The 20,962-nt window shown below is 35.6% G+C and overlaps 2 protein-coding genes and 1 pseudogene across 2 annotated transcripts; all 3 read left to right on the top strand.

The window, feature by feature from the left end:
• Positions 1-521: 521 nt before the first annotated feature.
• Positions 522-1,463, top strand: LOC150018358 (olfactory receptor 51G2-like). Its single transcript, XM_090267736.1, is given in 1 exon segment — positions 522-1,463. A coding segment is annotated over 1 exon segment (942 nt).
• A 175-nt stretch (positions 1,464-1,638) lies between these two features.
• Positions 1,639-4,904, top strand: LOC150018357 (olfactory receptor 51A7-like; annotated as a pseudogene).
• A 9,622-nt stretch (positions 4,905-14,526) lies between these two features.
• On the top strand, positions 14,527-15,467 carry LOC150018356 (olfactory receptor 51A4-like). The gene is given in 2 exon segments (XM_090267735.1): positions 14,527-14,899; positions 14,902-15,467. Coding segments are annotated over 2 exon segments (939 nt in total).
• Positions 15,468-20,962: the final 5,495 nt, after the last annotated feature.

Below are 20,962 nucleotides of genomic sequence, written 5' to 3'. Positions count from 1 at the left end.
TTTATTTACACTTGTAATACTAACACCTTCCTGCATTTACATGTGTGCTAATCAGCACAGAATATCTAACACAGCCCTTTGTTCCCAAGTTACTCATATTTGTCATTCAAGAACCTAATTCAAGAATTACCATTAATAAATATTCCCTATTCTCCCTGGGTCAGGATAGTTTTCTCTTTCTGTATTTTAAACTAACACTTTGTTTTGATTTTACCTCTCTCTATTCACTAAACTGTAAGTATTTATTTGAAGGCATGTTTTATATATTACTCTATATTTTAACACTACCTAATTTTCTTTTATAAAATATGTTCTCAATAAATGTGTAATGAGGAAATAATTAATTAATTGGTAAAATAATATGTGTAGCTAGTAATTTATATATAATGAGCAGAAGAGTGATTGAAAGAGTAAACACAGAGCAATGTGCATCAGAGCTTCTTTCTGCAATATTGACTTTTACCCTAATTGTTCTATTTTCTTGTCTCCCTTCCTAGACTGAAAGTGTCTCCATTTGCACAATGTCTGTCTTCAATAGCTCTGCTTTACACCCTTGCTTCCTTTTGACAGGCTTCTCAGGCCTTGAAAGCAGATATGGTTTGATTTCCCTCCCCATCTTCTTAATTTATGCCACCTCAGTTGCAGGAAATATTACTATCCTATTTATCATCAGAACTGAGTCTTCCCTCCACCAACCAATGTACTACTTTCTGTCAATGTTGGCACTTACTGACCTGGGCCTATCCTCTACAACCTTGCCTACCATGTTCAGTGTCTTCTGGTTCCATGCTCGGGAGATCTCCTTCAATGCTTGTCTGGTCCAGATGTATTTCATTCATGTTTTCTCAGTTATTGAGTGAGCTGTGCTGTTAGCCATGGCCTTTGACCGTTTTGTAGCCATCCGAGAGCCCCTGCGCTATGCAGCCATTCTAACCAATGGTGTAATCATTGGGATTGGGTTGGCAATTGTTGGAAGGGCTTCAACTCTGGTCTTTCCGGCTTCCTTTCTCCTAAAGAGGCTTCAATATCGGCCTGTCAATATTCTCTCCTACCCCTTCTGCCTGCACCAGGACCTCATAAAGACAACTGTATCCAGCCATCGAGTCAGCAGCATCTATGGCCTCATTGTGGTCATCTGCTCAATAGGACTTGATTCAGTGCTTCTCCTCCTCTCCTATATCCTCATCCTTGGCACAGTGCTGAGTATAGCCTCCAAAACAGAGAGGGTGAAAGCCCTTAATACCTGCATCTCCCATATCTGTGCTGTCCTTACCTTCTATACACCGATGATTGGGCTATCTATGATCCGTCGCTATGGGCAGAATGCTTCCTCAATTGTCCACGTGCTCATGGCCAATGTCTACTTGCTGGTTCCACCCCTCATGAACCCCATTGTCTACAGTGTTAAAACCAAGCAGATTCGTGACAGAATCCTCAAGAAATTCAAACAACAGAAAGTTTAGGTAAGAGGAACTCTAAAATACAACTTTCCTCCCTCTCCTTTTATATTTATGAGAATACATCATACTAGTGTAGAAATTTGGATTTAAATATCACCAATAATATTTTTTCATTAAGAAACTAGATACAAGCATTAATAACAGTAAATCCTATCTTTTTGGTATAGAGAATAAAGGCATGGTTTTGTTTTACATTCATGTGGATGTACTAAAGAATATGGTCATTAAACCCAGGTTAGGCCATTCTTAGAAGAACTCCGGCTTTCCTTTTAATAATAAAAAATTAACGTTTGTGGAACTAAGAGTCATCAAATCAACAATCTAGTAAAGTTATTCATTATACCTTGTAAAGATCCTCAAGTCCTAAAGAAGATTTATATTTTAAGATGACTCTGAGTTTAATATAGACTCTGTAGTCAAGAAAAACAATATTTCCCAACAAATTGACCTAAATATGAAGGTATTTTTAATGCATTTTTTAAATCTTCTGTTTAGGAGAGAAAAATGTTTCCAGGAGGAAAGACTTCTATGAAGGGAAGTTCAGCACACTTTCAGAATCATAAAAGGAAGACAGCTTGGCCCAAATAATTGAACTGATTTGAGTGGTTCTCAAATGATCCAGAAACCATGGGGATTCTGTGTTTAGAAATTTATGAAGACTTTTATATTCTGAGTAGGTAGACACTTCTGAGACCTACATTACACCCATTTTGATCTGCTTTTAATCTGTCAGTTACTGAAAGAGATATGTTAAAGTCTCCAAATATCATAATAAATTTGTCTGTTTTCACTGATTATGCTATCAGCTTTACCCCAGGTATTTTAATGTTATGTTGTTAATTATGTAGATATTAAGATTTCTATGTCTTCTTAGAAATCCCTTCATCAAACTGTAATGCTCTTCTTTATCCTTCATAATATCTTTCATTTTAATGTAGGTATTTTCTGAAATCAATACAGATGGTCTAGTTTTTTTTTGATTAATATTATTTTGGTATATGCTTTTCCTTTTCTTTACTTAAAAAGATATATATTTTTAGGATCTTAGTTTGCTAAGTACTGCTTTATTTTTTAAAAATTTTAACATCTTTCTGGGATATAATTTACATACCATACATCACTTATTTAAAACACATGAGTGTTTTTAAATATATTAATAGATACATGTAACTATCAATCAGTTTTTATTATCTCAAAAAGAAATCTCATACTCTTTAGCTATCACCTCCTCCCCATATCCCTCACCTAGTCCTAAGGCACCAATAATATACTTTCTGGCTCAATAGATTTCTGTTTTGGATTTGCATATGAATGAAATATTAAAATATGTGATATTTTGTGGATGATTTCTTTTACTTAGCATACTGAGGTAGCATGGGTCAGTACTTCATTTTTCATTTTTATGGCTAAGTAATATTTCATTTTATGATGTCATATAAATGAGTTAAAGATAGCTTCTGTGTATTTACCTGTGTATTTTCACAGCATATATTTAATAGCAAGTAGGTCCTTCAGCTCAAGCCCACTGGCACCAAATTGAGATGCTTCCACATCTAATTGCCTTAAATAAATATAATCTAACCATATAGAGACAGACTAATGTACATACTTCACAAAATTGCACCTAATTTCTTCTAGCTATAGATAAGACAAACATTAGGATTACAAAAAAACCCTCCAAACCACTACTGCCTTTCAGGGTTCTCCAATCCATAGACTACTTTTCATGTCAGATGATTAAAGCATATACATTTGACCTAATCTATGTATGCCATTGCAGAAAGGCTCTTCTGGGACCCATATCCTGATTCTATCATACTCCTGCAAGGTTAGTCTTAAACACCAGTGAAGTAGAAATCTTTACCTTCTTCCTCATTGGGATCCCAGAGATGGAACATGCTCACATTTGGGTCTTCATCCCCATTTGCCATTCCCATGCACCTCATTGCCATCCTGGAGAACTGCAGCATCCTTTTTTTCATAAAAACAGAGATCTCTCTGCATGAGTCTACATTCTATTTTCTCTCCATGTTGGTCTTTTCTAACCTCAGATTGTCCACTTTCTCGATTCCAACCATGCTCAGAATATTCTTGTTCAATTCCACTAGAATTTCTCCTGATGCTTTCTTTGCACAAGAGTTTTCATTCACGGATTCTCAGCTATGGAATCATCAGTTCTTATCATGTCCATGGATTGCTTTATAGCCATCCACAACCCTCTGAAATACACCTCCAAATTGGGGCCAGGGTGGCTGAGTGGACTAAGTGCTTGCCCAGGAACCCTGAAATACACCTCCATGTTGATCAGTGACAGTCATTAAAATTGACCTTGTATTTGCTGTATGGGGTGGGGATGGGGAAAAAAACAGAATTTATTTACAAAAATTGTGTATTCTTACATATTTAAACTTCAGTCACCTTAGAAGTACTCTCCATTTGATACAATACACCTACTGAGATGTTCTTTCCACTGCTCAAAACAGTTTTTGAACTTGTTGACTTTGATGCCTTTCAGTGCTTCTGTCATTTTTGTTTCACCTTTCCAAATGGCAAAACATTTCCCTTTGAGGACTTTTTCATCCAGGGAAACAACAACAACAACAACAACAACAACAAATTGGTAGGGGTGAGATTGGGTGAATAGGGAGGGTGATGCATGGCGGTCATGTCATTTTTGGTCAGAAAGAAGGGGGCAGCTATGCTTGTAAATCACCCACCGTGAAATGGGCAAACTCATTGAAAGTCTTCAAAAAAATTTACTGAAGCTGAATGCAGCCTCTCACAACAACACCAGCTGGTACACTGACTGATACAGGTGGTTCCTAAAACATTCACTTAGCAGGGAAAGTCTCTGATATAAGGAGCCCATCCTCCAGAAGATAATTTTGGCATTTTTGAGGGTCCCCTCTCATAAAAGTATCTTATCGTTACTCACTAATTCCTTTATTTTAAAGAGATTGAAATTCTGTAATAAAAGCCTTCTATCTCACTCCTACTGCCTCTACCAGGATGTCATGAAGCTGGCCTGTTCTGACAACAGGGTCAATTTCATCTATGGCCTGTTTGTGGCTCTAACAGCTATGTTAGACTTGGTGTGCATTTCTGTCTTACATGCTGATCTTGAAAATTGTATTGGACATCACCCCATTCAAATGTCACTTTAAGGTACTGGACACCTACATCCCCCACATTTGTGCTGTGCTCATCTTCTATAAACCTGTTATCATGTTGGCTGCTCTTTCTTGCTTTGCCAAAAATGTTTGACCAGTTATCAGGGTGATCATAGCTGATACTTTCCTTCTGGTTCCCCCACTAATGAATTCCATTGTGTACTCTGTGAAGAATCAACCGATTAAAAATCAGATCCTGGGAAATTATATGACAAGTAAATTTAATGGGAAATTTCAGCTGCAACAAATGCCCAGTTCACTTGACAAATTTTGAACAAAAATAGGAATCAAGGAATTCCAATAAAGTAATAGAAATTGACATGGATATATACAGTATATACTCAGCAGCCTCATCAAATTTGAAATTATCAATTTAACTTAACAGCAAAAACATACTAGATGGCTTGGGGTTATCATATGCTGATAACTGTGTTTCTCACCCTCTTTCTCTCCTTCACCTCTTCACACAATCAGCTATATGATTTTATCAACCACAACCATGGAAGCAGTGTCTTAATTTGATTAAATAATTTTCATAATTGAAAAAACCAAAAATAAAAAAAAATAAAAATAAAAAATAAATAATTTTCAATGTATTATTCTTTAAAAACCCCAAATTAACATGGTTACTTAGGAAAAAGCAAATGTGGCTCTAATTAAATCAGATATCAGCAGTGATTGAAATGAACTGCAAGATTAATCACACACAGATACACACACATACAGTATCAGCATCTCCCCAAAACCTAGCTTGCTTATATGTGTGGGTGTTGATGGAAATGTGTATGTGCTTTTGAGTACATTTCATTTGTAATTCAAATAAAAATATTTTTGTCCTAGTACTGTGAAACATGTGTTAATGGTAGGAACCATAGATAAGCAAATATTTCATTCATTTATATTTTAAATTGTCTGTAATATATTTAATGAATTTCCTTCTTTGGTATGCATATTGGGCAAGCTGCTTCTTATCCAAGTCTGTATAACATCCTCTCTTATGCCAGTTTTAGGCCTATATAACAGTATTATTTCTTTTTAAAAATATTTTGTTTATTTATTTTTAGAGAGAGGGGAAGAGAAGGAGAAAGAGAGTGAAACATCAAAGTGTAGTTGCCTCTCACGTGCCACCAACTGGGGACCTGGCCCACAACACAGACATGTGCTCTGAGTGAGAATCAATCTAGTGACCCTTTGGTTCTCAGGGAGGCACTCAATCTGCTGAGCCACACCAGCCAAGGCAACAGTATTATTTCTTAATTTTCTATATCCTACATCAATATGTAGGTGATCAAAATAGAGTATTTTAACTTCTCTGTCAGTGTCAAGCAAATTGTCTGGAACATGTAAGTTGTTTATTGTATGTTTGCTAAAAGCATAACAATCCTAGCAAATTTTGGAGAAATAAATATAATGCATAATAAAAATTAGAAAGTCAATATTAGTACAATAGACACTCCATTGCTAATGACAGTAAACCAAATCATATTACATTAAGGAAGCATAACATTCTTAGGTAGAACATTACAGTAGTTCACAGATGTGAAGCAAAAGTTTCAGGAACTTAGAACTATTATCAAGTTCTATGAGATGTTGTTAACACCACCAACTCACTCTCTTCATCTCTCTTCTTTATTTCTGTTAGTGTTCTGAATGGTACAACCAATGCGGTGTGGTAAATAGTTGTAAGTTGGAAGAATAGGTAGGTAATGTGGATACTTCTTACACCTCAACTAAGAGAAGAGAGTGGACTTTCACTATAAGCTCTACTTAGAAATTTAGAGAAAGGGCATAAAAATAAATACAGAACTGGTCAATATACCAATGGATATATATTCAATGTGATTAACATAACTGGGTTATGGCACTACTAAAATCACTGTGACTATAATAAATAAAAGGATGACTTTTTCTTCCTAGAAGTGTTGGAAAAGTGGTACTTGGAAAGAAGAAACAAATCAAAACAAATTTTAAAAAGGAAAAGAAACAAAAACAGTAGTTGTTTACTAGGACTTCCAAAGACAATGACATCAGTGAGAAATAATATTAAAACATGATTAGAAGTAATTATTAAAGGATACATAATAAATCATCCCACATAGTGGCATGTAGGAATCTTATTGGGACTTCTTAGAAAACACATACTTCATGCTGTTACAACATGAATTAGGAACCAATGTACTTAGTAGGTGATGAAAATTATCATGAAATAGTAAATCATCTTCAGAATGCTATGTTTAAGAAGACAGGCAGGTACATAGATACATATCATTTTATCTGATAGCATCTCTACCATGGCCATGGAAAGCCCTCTTCTCAATCTTGGCAAGGTAGTTGAATTACTTGAGGAGGTTTTAAATGTCTGGGTAATAAGGTAACATCACAAGCCAATTAAATCAGAATATAAAATTATTTTAATCATTCTATTGATATTGAAGTTGTTTCAAATTTTGACTGTTACAAATACAGTTTCTATAGATATTCTGAGAGAGGTGTGTGCTTGTGGCAGTTCTAGTAGTTATGCTACAGTATGACATTGTGATGTTAATTTTCATTTTCCCAAATGCAAATTAGACAGTGCCAGTTTGGGTACCTTGTCCATTTTTAAAATATTACTTTACTTACTAATTTGTAGGAGTTCTTTATATTTCTTTTGTTGGATATGTAAAATGAGAATATTTATTCCCAACAGATGGATTATCTTTTCATTTTCTTTAAAGTGTGTTTCAATAAATAGAAATTCTTTCTTTTAATTAATTATAAATGACTAATTATCATTATCTCAGGGTTAGTCTTTTTACATCCTTGGTTATCCAATGTCATGAATATGGTATAATTTTCTTCTACATATTTTTCCTTTAAATGTAATACTTAGGTATATGATCCAAATGAAATTAATTTATGATAAAGCTCAATGTGAATTAATTTACTTTTTATTTATAAATTGCTCCATTTATTGAAAAGACGTTTTTTTCCCTATTGAATTTTGTCATTGTCTTTTTGTCTATTCTGTATTGGTTTGCAACCTTGGGGAATTTCCTGGGAAAACTGGGAACTGGGCCCTTTATATAAATGATGAGGAGCAAGAGAAGAAAGAGGCAGACCACTCCACAATGGTAAGGTGGCAGTGTAAGAACAGAGTCACTCAGAGAACCATTAAGAGGCAGCGAGCAGAAGAAAAGAAATTTATTGAGGGAATTAACAAGTGGGGAGGAAGCCGTGCCAGAATGGCCCGACTCCGGGATCCTAGGGAAGGAGGGGGCTGTTTTATTTTAAAGAAGGCACTATTGAATTCAGTTTATCTCGCAGCTGTGAGTCTGGGGGCTGATCAAGGCCAATTGGAGCTCTGGTTGATCCACCCCACTATCATGGGAAACTCACAGGCAGCTGCAAGCAGGCAGGGGGAGGTGGGACAGCGTGGGAACGGAGGCTGTCAGGCAGGTTTAAAAAGCAAGCGAACATACCTCTTTTGTCTTGCATAGCCACAAGACCAATATATCTCTGCACCTGCTTGCAAGAATCTTTTTTTACTTTATAAAAATTTTTCAGTTACTTTAGTCCCAATTTTTCCCCCATTGCTCTCCCCTGCCCTGTCCTTCCTCCCATAGTCAATCCCCACCCTGTTCATGTCCATGGGTAGAATCTTAAAAGTTTATATAGAGATCTTAACTAGGTCCAGTCACGCATACTGTCCTGATGGTCTCAATAATACATTGCTCACTCAAGGGTACCTCCTTGAAAATGAGTCCCACTGTGGGAATGGTGGGCAGAATATACATTTTAAGGACAGAGGAGGGGGTAAGGAGTTTCTGATTGCCTGGGTATAGCTTGTGGTCAACTGGAGGTCATGATGCTTTAATTACCTCCTCCAACATTATGTCAATTCCACACTGCTGAGTAAATGTGGCTTTAGAGGTAGTCATAAGACTTAATGGTGTAGTCGAATGGTTTTCTTGTCTTGCCTATTTTAGGCCTTTTGCATTTTCACATAAACTATACAATCAACTTGTCAATTTCCACAAAACCTACTAGGATTTGAGTAAAATCGTGCTGTCAGTAATGCTCCTTTGGGAAGAATTGTTACCTTAACAATAGAGTTCTCTAATCAATGAACGTGATCTATAGGTCTTTTGAAATTTTCTGCAATCTTTAAAAATTTTCAGTTTTGATATCTTAACAGTATTTTATGTTTATGTTTGCATTTTTTGATGTTCCTGATTAAACATCTTGATTGATATAAATGGTATTCTAAATTTATACTGCTTTTTCAAGTATGTAGGAATTCAGTTTTTTTTATCTTTTGTCTGGCTTACATTTTTCTAAATTCACTAATTCTTTATATTGTATAAATTTCTATGTAAACAACCATACCATTCATACATAAACATTTTAACTTTATCCTTTCAAATTTTTATACTTTTTTTTCTATATTACACTGTATTAGATATCTAGTACAATTTTGAATAGAAGTATTATGGGAACACCCTGAACTTTACTTGTCAGTGAGAAAAAATGTCCAACATCTTTTCATTCTTACAATGCTAGCTATAACATATATATATAATATGTATATATATATATATATTATATATATATATATATATACCCTCTGCTGCCTTGCAGCATACCTCTTCAGGGGAAAGGCTAGGGGAGTAAACCCCGACAGAAAATCCGGAGCCGGAGTCCCTAAGGCGGTTTGACGTTGTAGTCAACACCGGCAACTCCTGCGGCGCACCTGAAGCCAAGCTGTATTGACTCCGTCTTTCCCTTGGATCCTTCAGCTGCGAAGAGAGGGGGGGTCTGCTGCATGGGCAACAGCAGACCCTCCATATCACCCTGCCCAGGCTCTGTAGCTTCAGCTTCACTGGAGAGGACACTCCAGCGACATCGCAAGATGTCGATTCAACACGGGAGGAGACAGATACCGTGTCACTCCCGAGTCGGACTGCACAGCCATTCTCGGCGGTGCAGATAGACTCTTAAGAAGCTACACCATCGTCTCTCGAGACGGACGGCGGCCGACGATATATATATACCCCTGGCTGGTTTGGCTCAGTGGATTGAGCGTCGGCCTGCGAGCTAAGTGTCGCTGGTTCGATCTTCCAGTCAGGGCACATCAGAGAAGGAAAACTCTGACTCCAAAAAACCTCCGCTGCCTTGCGGCATACCTCTTCAGGGGAAAGGCTAAGGGAGTAAACCCCGACAGAAAATCCGGAGCCGGAGTCCCTAAGGCGGTTCGACGTTGTAGTCAACACCGGCAACTCCTGCGGCGCACCTGAACCCAAGCTGTATTGACTCCGTCTTTCCCTTGGGCCCTTCAGCTGCGAAGAGAGGGGGGGTCTGTAGCATGGGCAACAGCAGACCCTCCATATCACCCTGCCCAGGCTCTGTAGCTTCAGCTTCACTGGAGAGGACACTCCAGTGTCATCGCAAGATGTCGATTCAACACGGGAGGAGACAGATACCGTGTCACTCCCGAGTCGGACTGCACAGCCATTCTCGGCGGTGCAGATAGACTCTTAAGAAGCTACACCATCGTCTCTCGAGACGGACGGCTGCCGACGACGGGCCGACGATATATATATATGAAATCTGTCAATTTAAGGTAGTACCCTCCATTTATAATTTACTCAGAAGTTTTTTGATGAAAATATATTTTATCTATTAAAGCAGCCATGTAGTTTTTCCTCTGTGCCACTGGGAAGTATATTTATGAGTTATGAAAAATGTGTATCCTATGATAAACTCTACTTTGTCATGACATTATATTTTTTATACATCACTGTACTCTACTTGATATTTTTAACATATTTGTATCTACATTCACATGGTATATTAAACATTGTTTACTGTTCCTCGACAATGTAATTGTCTGGTTAGGCATCAAGACATGAAACTAATGAAGAAGTGTTTTATTCTTTAACAGAGTACTATAATATTGATATTTTTTGTTGTTAAATGTTTAAGATAAATAATAAATTTGGCCTCCTGACATGAAGTTTACTTTGATGTTTTTTAAAATTGTGTATTAAATTTTGTTGACAATAAAGAACTATTCAGCTTCTCTCTTTCTTATTATTTTATGTAGACTAGTTAGTGCCTTTCAAAGAATTTGTCCATTTCACCTAAGTTATCCACTTTACTATAAAAAGAAAAAAAGTTGTTTATCATGTGTACTTAATGTTAGGTTCAATGAGAGTGAGAGTGAGAGGAGAAACGACAGGAGAACAGGCCATGTGTCTAAAAGATTTATTTGGCCAGCTGCACAATCGGGCTGAGACCAGGAAGGCAGGAAGACAGGAAGGTGTCAGTAGCCAACAAAAGAAAAGCAGAGGTTTTTTAAGGAGATTAGGGAGGAGGAAGTTGAAGGGACTCAGTATATGGTTTTGGGGGAGTTGGCTCTGAGAACAGAGAAGCTTACTAAAACACAGAAGTTATTAAATTTCTGCTGGCAGGCCACAATACCTTTGAAGGACACAGATCTTGCCAGCAGATGAAGATATATTTGAAGGACACAGGCAGTCACTGGTATCAGCAGTTACTGTGGAGGCAGTGGATTTATTGGGGGTTAGGCAGTCCCTGACACCAGTAGTTACAGTGGGGGCTTGCTAAAACCAGACCTGGATTCCCAGAACTCAGGTCTTAGTCCTAAGACTTAGTATCTTTTAAATTGTTGGTGAGATCTTTAGTGATATTCCTTGTTTTCAATATTAATATGTTTTGTGTTTTCTGTTTTTATTTTTAATTAATGTGGATTTTTTTTAAATAAAATTCTCAGAATTTTACAGGACCAGATTTCTGCTTTGTTGATTTTCTTTATTTATGTCAGATATATGTTTTATTGATTCCTGATCTTACCGTTGTTATTCCTTTCTTTGTATTTTTGACTTAATTTATTTTTCTTCACTATCATCCTGAAATGGAAGTTATATCTTTAGATGTTCACCTATTCTTCTTTCTTAATAAATTGACTTAAAAAATTATCTGTAGAGGCACTGCTTTTAGCTGTATCTCAACCATTTTATATGCCATATCTTCATTATCATTTGGGGTATGGGACTCAAAGAAAACATCAACTTACTCTTTTAATTTCTATTACAGGAAAAACACTTCAAATCTATTTGAGAAAATATTAATAATTATATTTTATGGCTAATTCATTTCTTTATATTTATAATATATATTTTAAATATACTTTATATGCAAAAATGTTTATGGATTGTATGTAAAATTTTTCAATATCTAATATGTAAGTTGAACATATGTAAAAATAGATACCATATTATATTAATGTAAACATTCATAAGCAGATGCTACAATTACTAAAATTTGTTATTTTATTCTATAGCAAACAGCAAAATGAGACTAATAATAAAAGTAAAAATAGTATATATCTTATGGTGCCAGTTTAAAAATGCAATCAATCCATTCATTCAATAAATATTAACAGAGGGGCCATATTCCTTCCACAGTGCTAGTGACTGGACATATCAATATTAACAAAATAAATGTGCTACTTGCCCTGTGTAGCTTACTTTATATCGCTATGGAACAAATAAATTTAGTCTCCAAAGTTGACCATTGAGCCAAAGGGCATATAACACCACCATAGCAATAAATAATTGAAATGAACCAAGGTGACTCAGCTATTTCTTTAAGGAGAAGAACCTGTATAAACCTCAGAGAGAAAGCAAGAGTAAATAGGAAGGAATAATTGACTCTACGATCAAAGGGAAATGCAAATGATAGCCATTAGCAATCTAAAAGTAATCATAATAAAGTTTAAATAATTTTTATGATGGAGAGTTTTTGTAAAACTGTTATGCTTCCTCTCCTTGGTCTACTTAATACTAACTCTTTTACAAGATTATTTATAAATGAAGATGAGGACATGTTTGTTTTCTCCTCAAGAAACTTTTCCTTAATATCTCTATTATTTGCATTATTTTCTTGTCCCCAAAATTTTGAATTGTAAGATTAATGACATTATTTCCAAGAATAAACTAGTAGGCAGTTTAGAATGCTGAAAATAACTAAATTCCAGGCAATCATTCAGTTTGTACCTTCCCAGGTATTGATGGACCTTCCTGACTGCATAACATATGTTTAGTTATTAGGAATCTGACAGATCTGAATTCCTATCTTACCTCTACCATACAATCCCTATATGATCTTGGAAGATTATTTGACCTCTTTTAGAAACACGTTTCTTCATCAGTAAAATGAAGGTAATTATAATACTTATTATCACTCAAAATATTAAAGGATTCAAAATCATCATCTAGTAATAAATGAGTCTCAGTAAGTAGAGCAATTTAAATGTACAATGTGTGGGAAAAGAGATTAAAGCATTCAGATTTTTGGCTTGTGAACTATTAAGCCAAAAATCGTTATTATGAAGTGGCCCTAAGAAGAAACAGATTTCAGAAGGAAAAAAATGGAATCTAATTTGAACGAGTTGGTTTAGAGGGATATTTAGTTTATGATGTATCTGGAAAGATAAATCCAGGCTTGAGGAGCAAAGTCTAGGCTAAAAATATGTGTCATAAGGTGTTTGTTTTTTACCACTTTTAAAAATGCACAGACTCAACTCATAGCATATGTGCACTGACTTTCCAGGGCAGAGGAGTAATATCTGAACCAAACACCCACCAGAAGTGCCAGAGATTTCCCATAGCATTTACCACATCTCTTCCATACCTGGTTATTAAGGACCTCTCTCTAACCAAAACAGTCCCTAATTCAATATGTAGACATTTCATGTCCTTAGTATTAACTGTCTCTGTGGATATGTAATATCAGTACATGTTTATTTTTATTCCCAGGACAGATCCAACCTGGCTGCAATCCCCAGAGAGTTTACTGTCCCTGTAGCAGGTGATTGGAGGAGAAAAAAGTTCAGCAGAAACCTTTGGTGGCAGACAAACCCAATCACTTCTGGTATTTTATGCTGAATCCTCCAGCCAGTCTGGAAAGTGCTCTCCAAAATATATACTGCCTGCTAAGTACTCAGATATCATTATCTGTTTGACTGTTATGTTACTTTTCTTTTCTTTTTCTTTTTCTTTTCTTTTTTTGGCAATCAACCACATAGAACTTCATACTGAGCAGAAAAACAGTTCCAAAAGTCATATTTCTAGGAAAATTGTTTCTTTCAGTGACTATATGAATGGACAATTTACTTTTCAAAGAATTAGTCTTCAGCAGAATTCAAATTCTCCTTAGTTGTGATACTATCCACTTCAGGTTATTATTCTCCTGTCAACACTGCACAAGTGGTTACAGATTCCAGGCTGGGAGAAAATAAGACATAATCTGTCAGTAATCTCTGCTGTAACTACCCTTACTATTATATAAATCATTTTAAAATAGTGAAAGTTGTTGTAGGATGTTTATATAGTCAATTTTCAAACTGTAGGGTGTAGAACTAATGAGTTTGTTTTTGAGGAAACCATACATTTGTGGGATTTCCAAAAGTTAGAAAGAAACTGGGTCTAAATTATTTTGTTTTTATTTAATGTCAGTCTAGAAATCATTATATTCTACCCAATATCATATGTAAGGTATGAAAGCAAGACAGTAGGACTTAAGGATGACTGACTGCAGGTAGCTAAAACTTTACAGGAAAAATGAATTCAGACATATATTTGAGTGTAAAATAAAAATAGTTTCTCTAAGGAAAAGCATGGCCAGAAGTAACTTTTTCAAGCTATAATACTTGAAAATTCTAGCGTAATGTGGTTTGTAAGATAGCCACATAAATACTTTGCTCTGTCAAAAGAGCTGAATAAAGCCAGAAACTTTTAAAAAATTGATTTATTTTCTCCTGTGAAATTTTCGGATATTTATATTTGGCAACTCAGCATCTCTCTCTTTCATTGCAGAGTCCTCAGTGCATCATGTTCATTAGCAACACATCACATATTGAAGTCACCACCGTCTTCTTGGTTGGGATGCCAGGCCTGGAATCTGCACACATCTGGATCTCTATACCCATCTGCAGTGTGTATAGTGTTTCTCTTCTGGGAAACTGTGCTATCATTTTTGTTATCAAGACAGAGCCCTCCTTGCATGAGCCCATGTACTATTTCCTATCCAAGTTAGCCCAGTGTGACTTGGGCTTGTCCTTATTTTCTCTGCCTTCCATGTTGAAGATCTTCTTATTCAATGCTCCAGAAATTTCTGCCAATACCTGCTTTGCCCTGGAATTCTCCATCCATGGATTCATAGTACTTGAGTCCTCAGTGCTCCTAATCATGTCATTTGACCACTTCTAGCCATCCACAAACCTCTACAATGTAGCTCCATTCTTACTACTGTCAGAGTTGCCCAAATAAGAATGGTGTTATTTTTCAAAAGCTTCCTCCTGTTTCTTTTCTTCCCCTTCACTTTGAGAAAGCTGAAATATTGCAAGAAAAGCCAATTATTTTATTGCTACTGTCTCCATCATGATGTCATGAATTTGGCCTGCTCTGACAACCAAATTGATGTCATCTACGGATATCTTGCAGCACTTTGTGTTATGGTAGACTTCATGTTGATTGTTGTGTCTTGCATCTTGCTCCTCAAGTCTGTGCTGGGAATTGCATCCCAAAAGGAACAGCTCAAGGCCCTCAATACTTGTGTTTCACACATCTGTGCGATGATCATCTTCTATCTGCCCATCATCAACCTTGCCACTGTCCATCACTTTGTCCAGCATGTGTCTCCTCTCTTCAATGTTCTCATGGTAAATGTTTTCTTGCTTGTGTCTCCACTGATGAATTCCATTGTGTACTGTGTAAAAATTAGGTGAATTAGAGTGACAATCATAGCAAAATTATGGCAGAAGGAAGTATAACAGTAATGTATAATAAGACACGGTGGCAGATTGTCTTAGGGTAAGATTTCAAAGGTCAATTTCAAAGAACCTGATATTTGACAAAAAGACACATTAATATAATGTTTATCATTATCAAATTTATTTCATTCACAAGTAATAGTGAGCACAGATGAAAATAGAAATGGTAACAAAAGTACATATCTTGAAGTGTCTCCATTAAAGAGTATAGGAAGAAAATCATTTGTCAGGATAAAAATAGATGGTTTATGATGTGTCTGTGATAAGAGCAAAAAATTCCAATATGGAAAAATGATAACATATATCCTCCTAACAGAAGTGGCTTCCTCATCCCTCACATGAAATTGATCTATATATGCTTCTTTCAACTCTAGGCTAAAATTTTATCTTATTCCATCTTCTCATTGTCTTCATTTCAGTCATCCTAGTATACAGGGTGGGGCAAAAGTATGTTTACAATTGTGCATATGCAAAACACATAGTTTATTCTTATATTATTATTTATTAGTTATTATATTACTTTCCATATGAATTGTAACCTCCTTTTGCCTCTCCATGTATGTCATCAGCATTTCACTAGTGAAATATCATAATCACCTCCTAAGTTTCTAAACATCTACTCTTGCTACTTTCTAATTATGCCAGGCAAGAGTTATGCCTTTAAAGTGAAAATTAGATGATGTGATATCTCTTGTATATATAAAGTTTTACTTTTGTGAGAAAAGGATTAAAGCAATGAAGTATATACTATAAGACCATACCTTGACTGGATATTCTCTATATCTTCAACATAATTGAATAATCATTAAATTCCAACCTTTTGACCTTTGTGTATTTGTGGAATTTACAGAGCTCTTTGCTTCTTGTGAGTTTTCACATCTGACCCCTTTTCTATTGACTCTTTTTCATACTAATTTTTATTCATTGTTTTGTTAAGTTTTGACTTAAATCCACTGTAAAATATAATCCCAAATCCTCAGTTCCAGTTATGACCTTCTTTTTAAAATCTCTTTTATAACCAGTATATCTTTTTTATTTTCTGTGTTTATTATTTGCAATCGCAGATATAATTTGTTTATTTATTTTCTTTTTACTTTATGCATAAGATGTACAATCAAAGAAGGGTAAATTATTTCTTCTTTACTTATCTCCATGTCCCTAATGTCTAGCATACTAATCCTAATAAATAATCTTTAATAAATAATTGTTATTGAGTGAAACACCAGTAAATATTTGTTATTGAATGAATGTATAAGTAAGACCATGTTTGGGGAAAAGAAAATTGTTGAAAAGTTCAGAAATACTCCACACAGATGTGACATAATTTTCTTAAGTTGTTATTACAAAGGTAGGCATATAAAAATGCTCAAAGATTTTAAAATAAGAAAATATAATATGGGGTTAAAGGGGAACTTATTGTCTTGGTTCTGATGGGTGACAAAAAATTCAATTTACCTCCTTAATGTGACATCAGAAGCTTGCAGATCATAAAGCAAAGTTGTAATCTTTTCTTATGCCCACTTACTGACATATCTTTTTCATAAATCAGAGTAATTCTTGTCTCCTACATTTATATCCTCAGTTAAATCAAGAAGTAAAGTCCATAAGTGCCAAATGCTTAATAATTAATAATTAGCTCATGCCTGGAAGGCACCTCAGATATGAAGGCTCTGAGAAATTAATTTTATGACAATTAAATTAATTATCACAGACAAGAAATTAAAAGCTGGGATTCAAATCCTATCTTTTATACCCCAGGGTAATATTCAGGATTGCCTCTTTTTCCAAAATGTTATCCTATAATAGGAAATACTGTCACCATGCAGGGCAAGAAGTTTATCTGTGTCCTGAGTGCATAACCCATGCAAAAGTTTCATAGTGAACCTGTGAGTACAGACAATGAGTTACCTGCTTTAAAAACACAATGGTGAGGCAGGCATAGGATAGACATTCCCATTCCAATAAAAAATAAATTGAAAAGTAAAAGGTAACAGGTACCAAGCAAATCCAGAATCCAGTAGGGCAAAGTCTGTTAGGCTAGAGAACGATCCTCTTTCGCCTGAGGATTCATTCTTTAGGCCTACCAGGGTGTCATCACTGCATTTTGGGCATGTGTCTCTTCCACTCCTGGTACTGGCAGTGTGTTCTACTCTGACATCACGGAAGTGACCCTGACCTTTGGAACAAAAGAGGAAAGAGCCCTGTCCCTCAAACCTTTGATCTCAGGCCCTGCTGACCTCTGAACTAACTTTGAGGTCATTCTTTCCTTTTCTTGAAGGTTTAACATATGTTCACAGTTTAGTAGCTCACTAGCTAGTCCTGTAGCCTTCCAGAAATTTGACACTTCTGTTTTCTTCTGTCCTATTTTTGCCCCAGTTGGTAGGAACTGACAACATATTTGCTGGAATATAATTCTCAAAAGCTTTTAGGTCTTTATACTCTTCAGTGTTCCAAGTCATCAGCCAAGAAATTCCTCTATAGATCTCTGGATAACTGTATCTCTATTACTGGAATTTGCTGAAATGGATGTTAGGTGCATGAGTCACACCACTAATCTTTTTAGCAAGTGGTTGTCCAGCCACACCCATGATGCAAATAGATAGGCTGAGAATTTTCTTTTTTTTTTTTTAAACAATTTCTTCTCAATTTATCTTTCTCGCATTTTACTATTCGCAGCAAGAAGAAACCAAACTGTGCCTTCAACACTTAGAAATCACCTCAGCTAAATACTAAATTCATTAGTTACAAATCCCACTTTCCACAAAATTTTAGAACACAATTCAGCCAAGTTCTTGGTAAATTTATATAGCAAGAATCACTTTTCCTACAGTTTCCAACATTTTCTTTGTTTCTATCTGAGACCTCACCAGTGCACCTTTAATGTTTATATTCTACCAACATTCTGTTCACGATGATATATGTGTCAATATTCTCTAAGACAATAGGGGCTTTCTCTTCACCTCTCCTCTTCTCCTTTTGGTCTTTTACCAGAACTGCCTTTATGTCCTTATTTCTTCCAAAAGACTCTCCAAGACAATCTAGCTTTTTCTAACATGGACCTCAATATTCTTTTACCTTCTATTTATTACCCAGTTCTAAATCCATTTCCACATTTTAGGTATTTGTTTCAGCAACACCCCACTCTCTGGTTTCAAAATATGTATTAGTTTGCGAGGGCTGCCATAACAATTACCACAGACTGGGTGGCTTAAACAACAGAAATTTATTTTCTCACATTTTTGGAGGCTAGAAGTATGAGATCAAAGTGTTGGCATGATTTGCTGCTTCTGAGGGCCAGGAGAGGAAGATCTTTTCCAGGCTTTTTCCCCTTGCCTTAAAGATGATCATCTTCTCTCTATCTCTTATAAAAGAAAATTTCTACACTGGATGTTTGCTAAAACCGTAATGCAAGCTTTATTCAGACTGCTGCAGTATGGGAGAGGGACTTCAGTATAGAACTGAACTCATCTCTTCTGAAACAAGAGGTGAGAGGCTGTTTAAATGTTGGGGTATTCTAAGGGAAAAGTATTGCAAGATATTGGAGTAAGGAGTAATTTGGTCAATGTGATTAGGTCACTTGTGTCTAAGGGTGTTTATTGAAGTTAGGCTTCTACCCTCCCACAGAGACTAGGAGACAGGGCCCACATCTTAATGATTGAACTTCAAAGGGATGATTCCCAGGTCCTTGAGAAAGATATTCCTGATTATAGAAGATACTTCTCAAAGAGACAGACAAAGCATTTACAACTGCAATGTTTCTAAAGAAAAGGAACAGGGGCTGATAGTCAGGTTTGGGCTGAAATAATCAGTAAATTCTTTTAGTAGGGTTGACCTTTCTCAAGCAGACATTTTAAGGGAAATAGGGGTCATTATACAGAGACACAATATTGAGTTGATACTAGTATTTGGTCAAGAGAGAGTTCTTATCACTTTCCATCTTGTCTTCTCTTTATGTATCTCTGTGTCCAAACTCCCTTTTCTTACTAAGATATGAGTCATATTGGATTAGGGCCTAATGATCTCCTTTTACCTTATTTACCTCTTAAAAACCTTATCTCCAAAAATGATCACATTCTCAAGAGTTGAAAGTTAGGACTTTAATATATATGAATTTAGGGGGAAGAAACAATTAAGCTCATAGCAATATGCTTTCCATATTGCTCCTTTATTAAAGAACTATTCAATGTGTTTATTTGAAAAGCAAAATATTCAGTTACTTGACATATATTTGGTTTGATAGTGATAAAAAATGACTACTTGCTAGTAAGTTTCTTGATATTCACATTGTCATCACCATTTTATCAACCAAAGCAAGCCAGTTCTACTATGTATGACTGCGGCTCCCCAGTGCTTAGGATAGATGGCAATAGTCTAACTCTAAAAAGTTCAGCAATTCATGTAAATGCAGAGGTGGTGATTCAATCTGGTCAACCCATGAGAATCAACTAATAGGTAGGTACAAATCATAGCCCAAGCACAGAAAGAAATTCAAAGAAAGGGATATGGACTTAGAATTTGTGTGACACAGTTTGCTGACTGTTAGAGTTATCCCCTTATGTGATAGTATATGTTGTTTTTTGGTGTGGTGATGTGTATCCACTGAGCTTCGACTGGACATGAAAGAAACAAATTGTGACCACTAGAAGCCATTCTCTGTAATCTGTCCTAACTCTGTATATTTCTGATTAGGTTTAAATCTTGATAAATAAGAAATCAAACTCATAATTTTAACAAAAAAGTTATTTACAAACTTGGTTTTTAAGTACTTTTTAAAGGATGTTGGTATAAGTTTTATTTAATTAAAAAATACAGCCATCCTTGATGAGGTTATGACTTTTCACTTATTCAGTGTTTGTCAGTGCCTATCAAAATGATATCTGCTTACATGGGATTCTATGAAGCTAGAGGCAGGAGGCAAAGCAGTATTGTCATCAATAGGAACACACTGCACAGAGTTACTACTGATCCTTGACCAACAATTTGAGGATTAATTTGTGTTCACTAGGTAGGCAGTGTTAAAATAAAACAAAACAACAGTAACAAAACATCATTGCAAACAGTAGGGATTACAGATGTTGCATATAATATTGAAGTTGTCAAATTCTGTCCTAGTTTTACCTATCTTAAAGGAAAGAATATATACTATTATATAAAAATATATATCTTTTCAATAAATGACTGTTGTCCATTGATCACTGCATTCTTTCATTTTGGATCATCTTTTGAAGCAGTAGTATGAAAGCATGAAGCTTTGTGTTGTGTGTGTAGAGGCTAATGAGATCCACCTGACAGAAACAACAGACTTCATTGGGGTAGTAAAGACATTCAGAGGCTGAAAAGATCTATAGCCTGACAGGAAGAAGGGCAGGGCTAATTTGACATGGGAGTGCAATGAGTTTTCTTAAGAAATGACTGAATGATCAAATTAATATTAAAGGAAGATAACATGGAGCTATAATGTATCTATTTTCACATGTGTCCAGTATAAATGACTG

The sequence above is a fragment of the Furipterus horrens genome, unplaced genomic scaffold (assembly GCF_987537825.1).
Source record: "Furipterus horrens unplaced genomic scaffold, mFurHor1.1.pri manual_scaffold_2, whole genome shotgun sequence".
Lineage (NCBI taxonomy): Eukaryota > Metazoa > Chordata > Mammalia > Chiroptera > Furipteridae > Furipterus > Furipterus horrens.
This window is presented reverse-complemented; position numbering and strand designations above follow the sequence as displayed.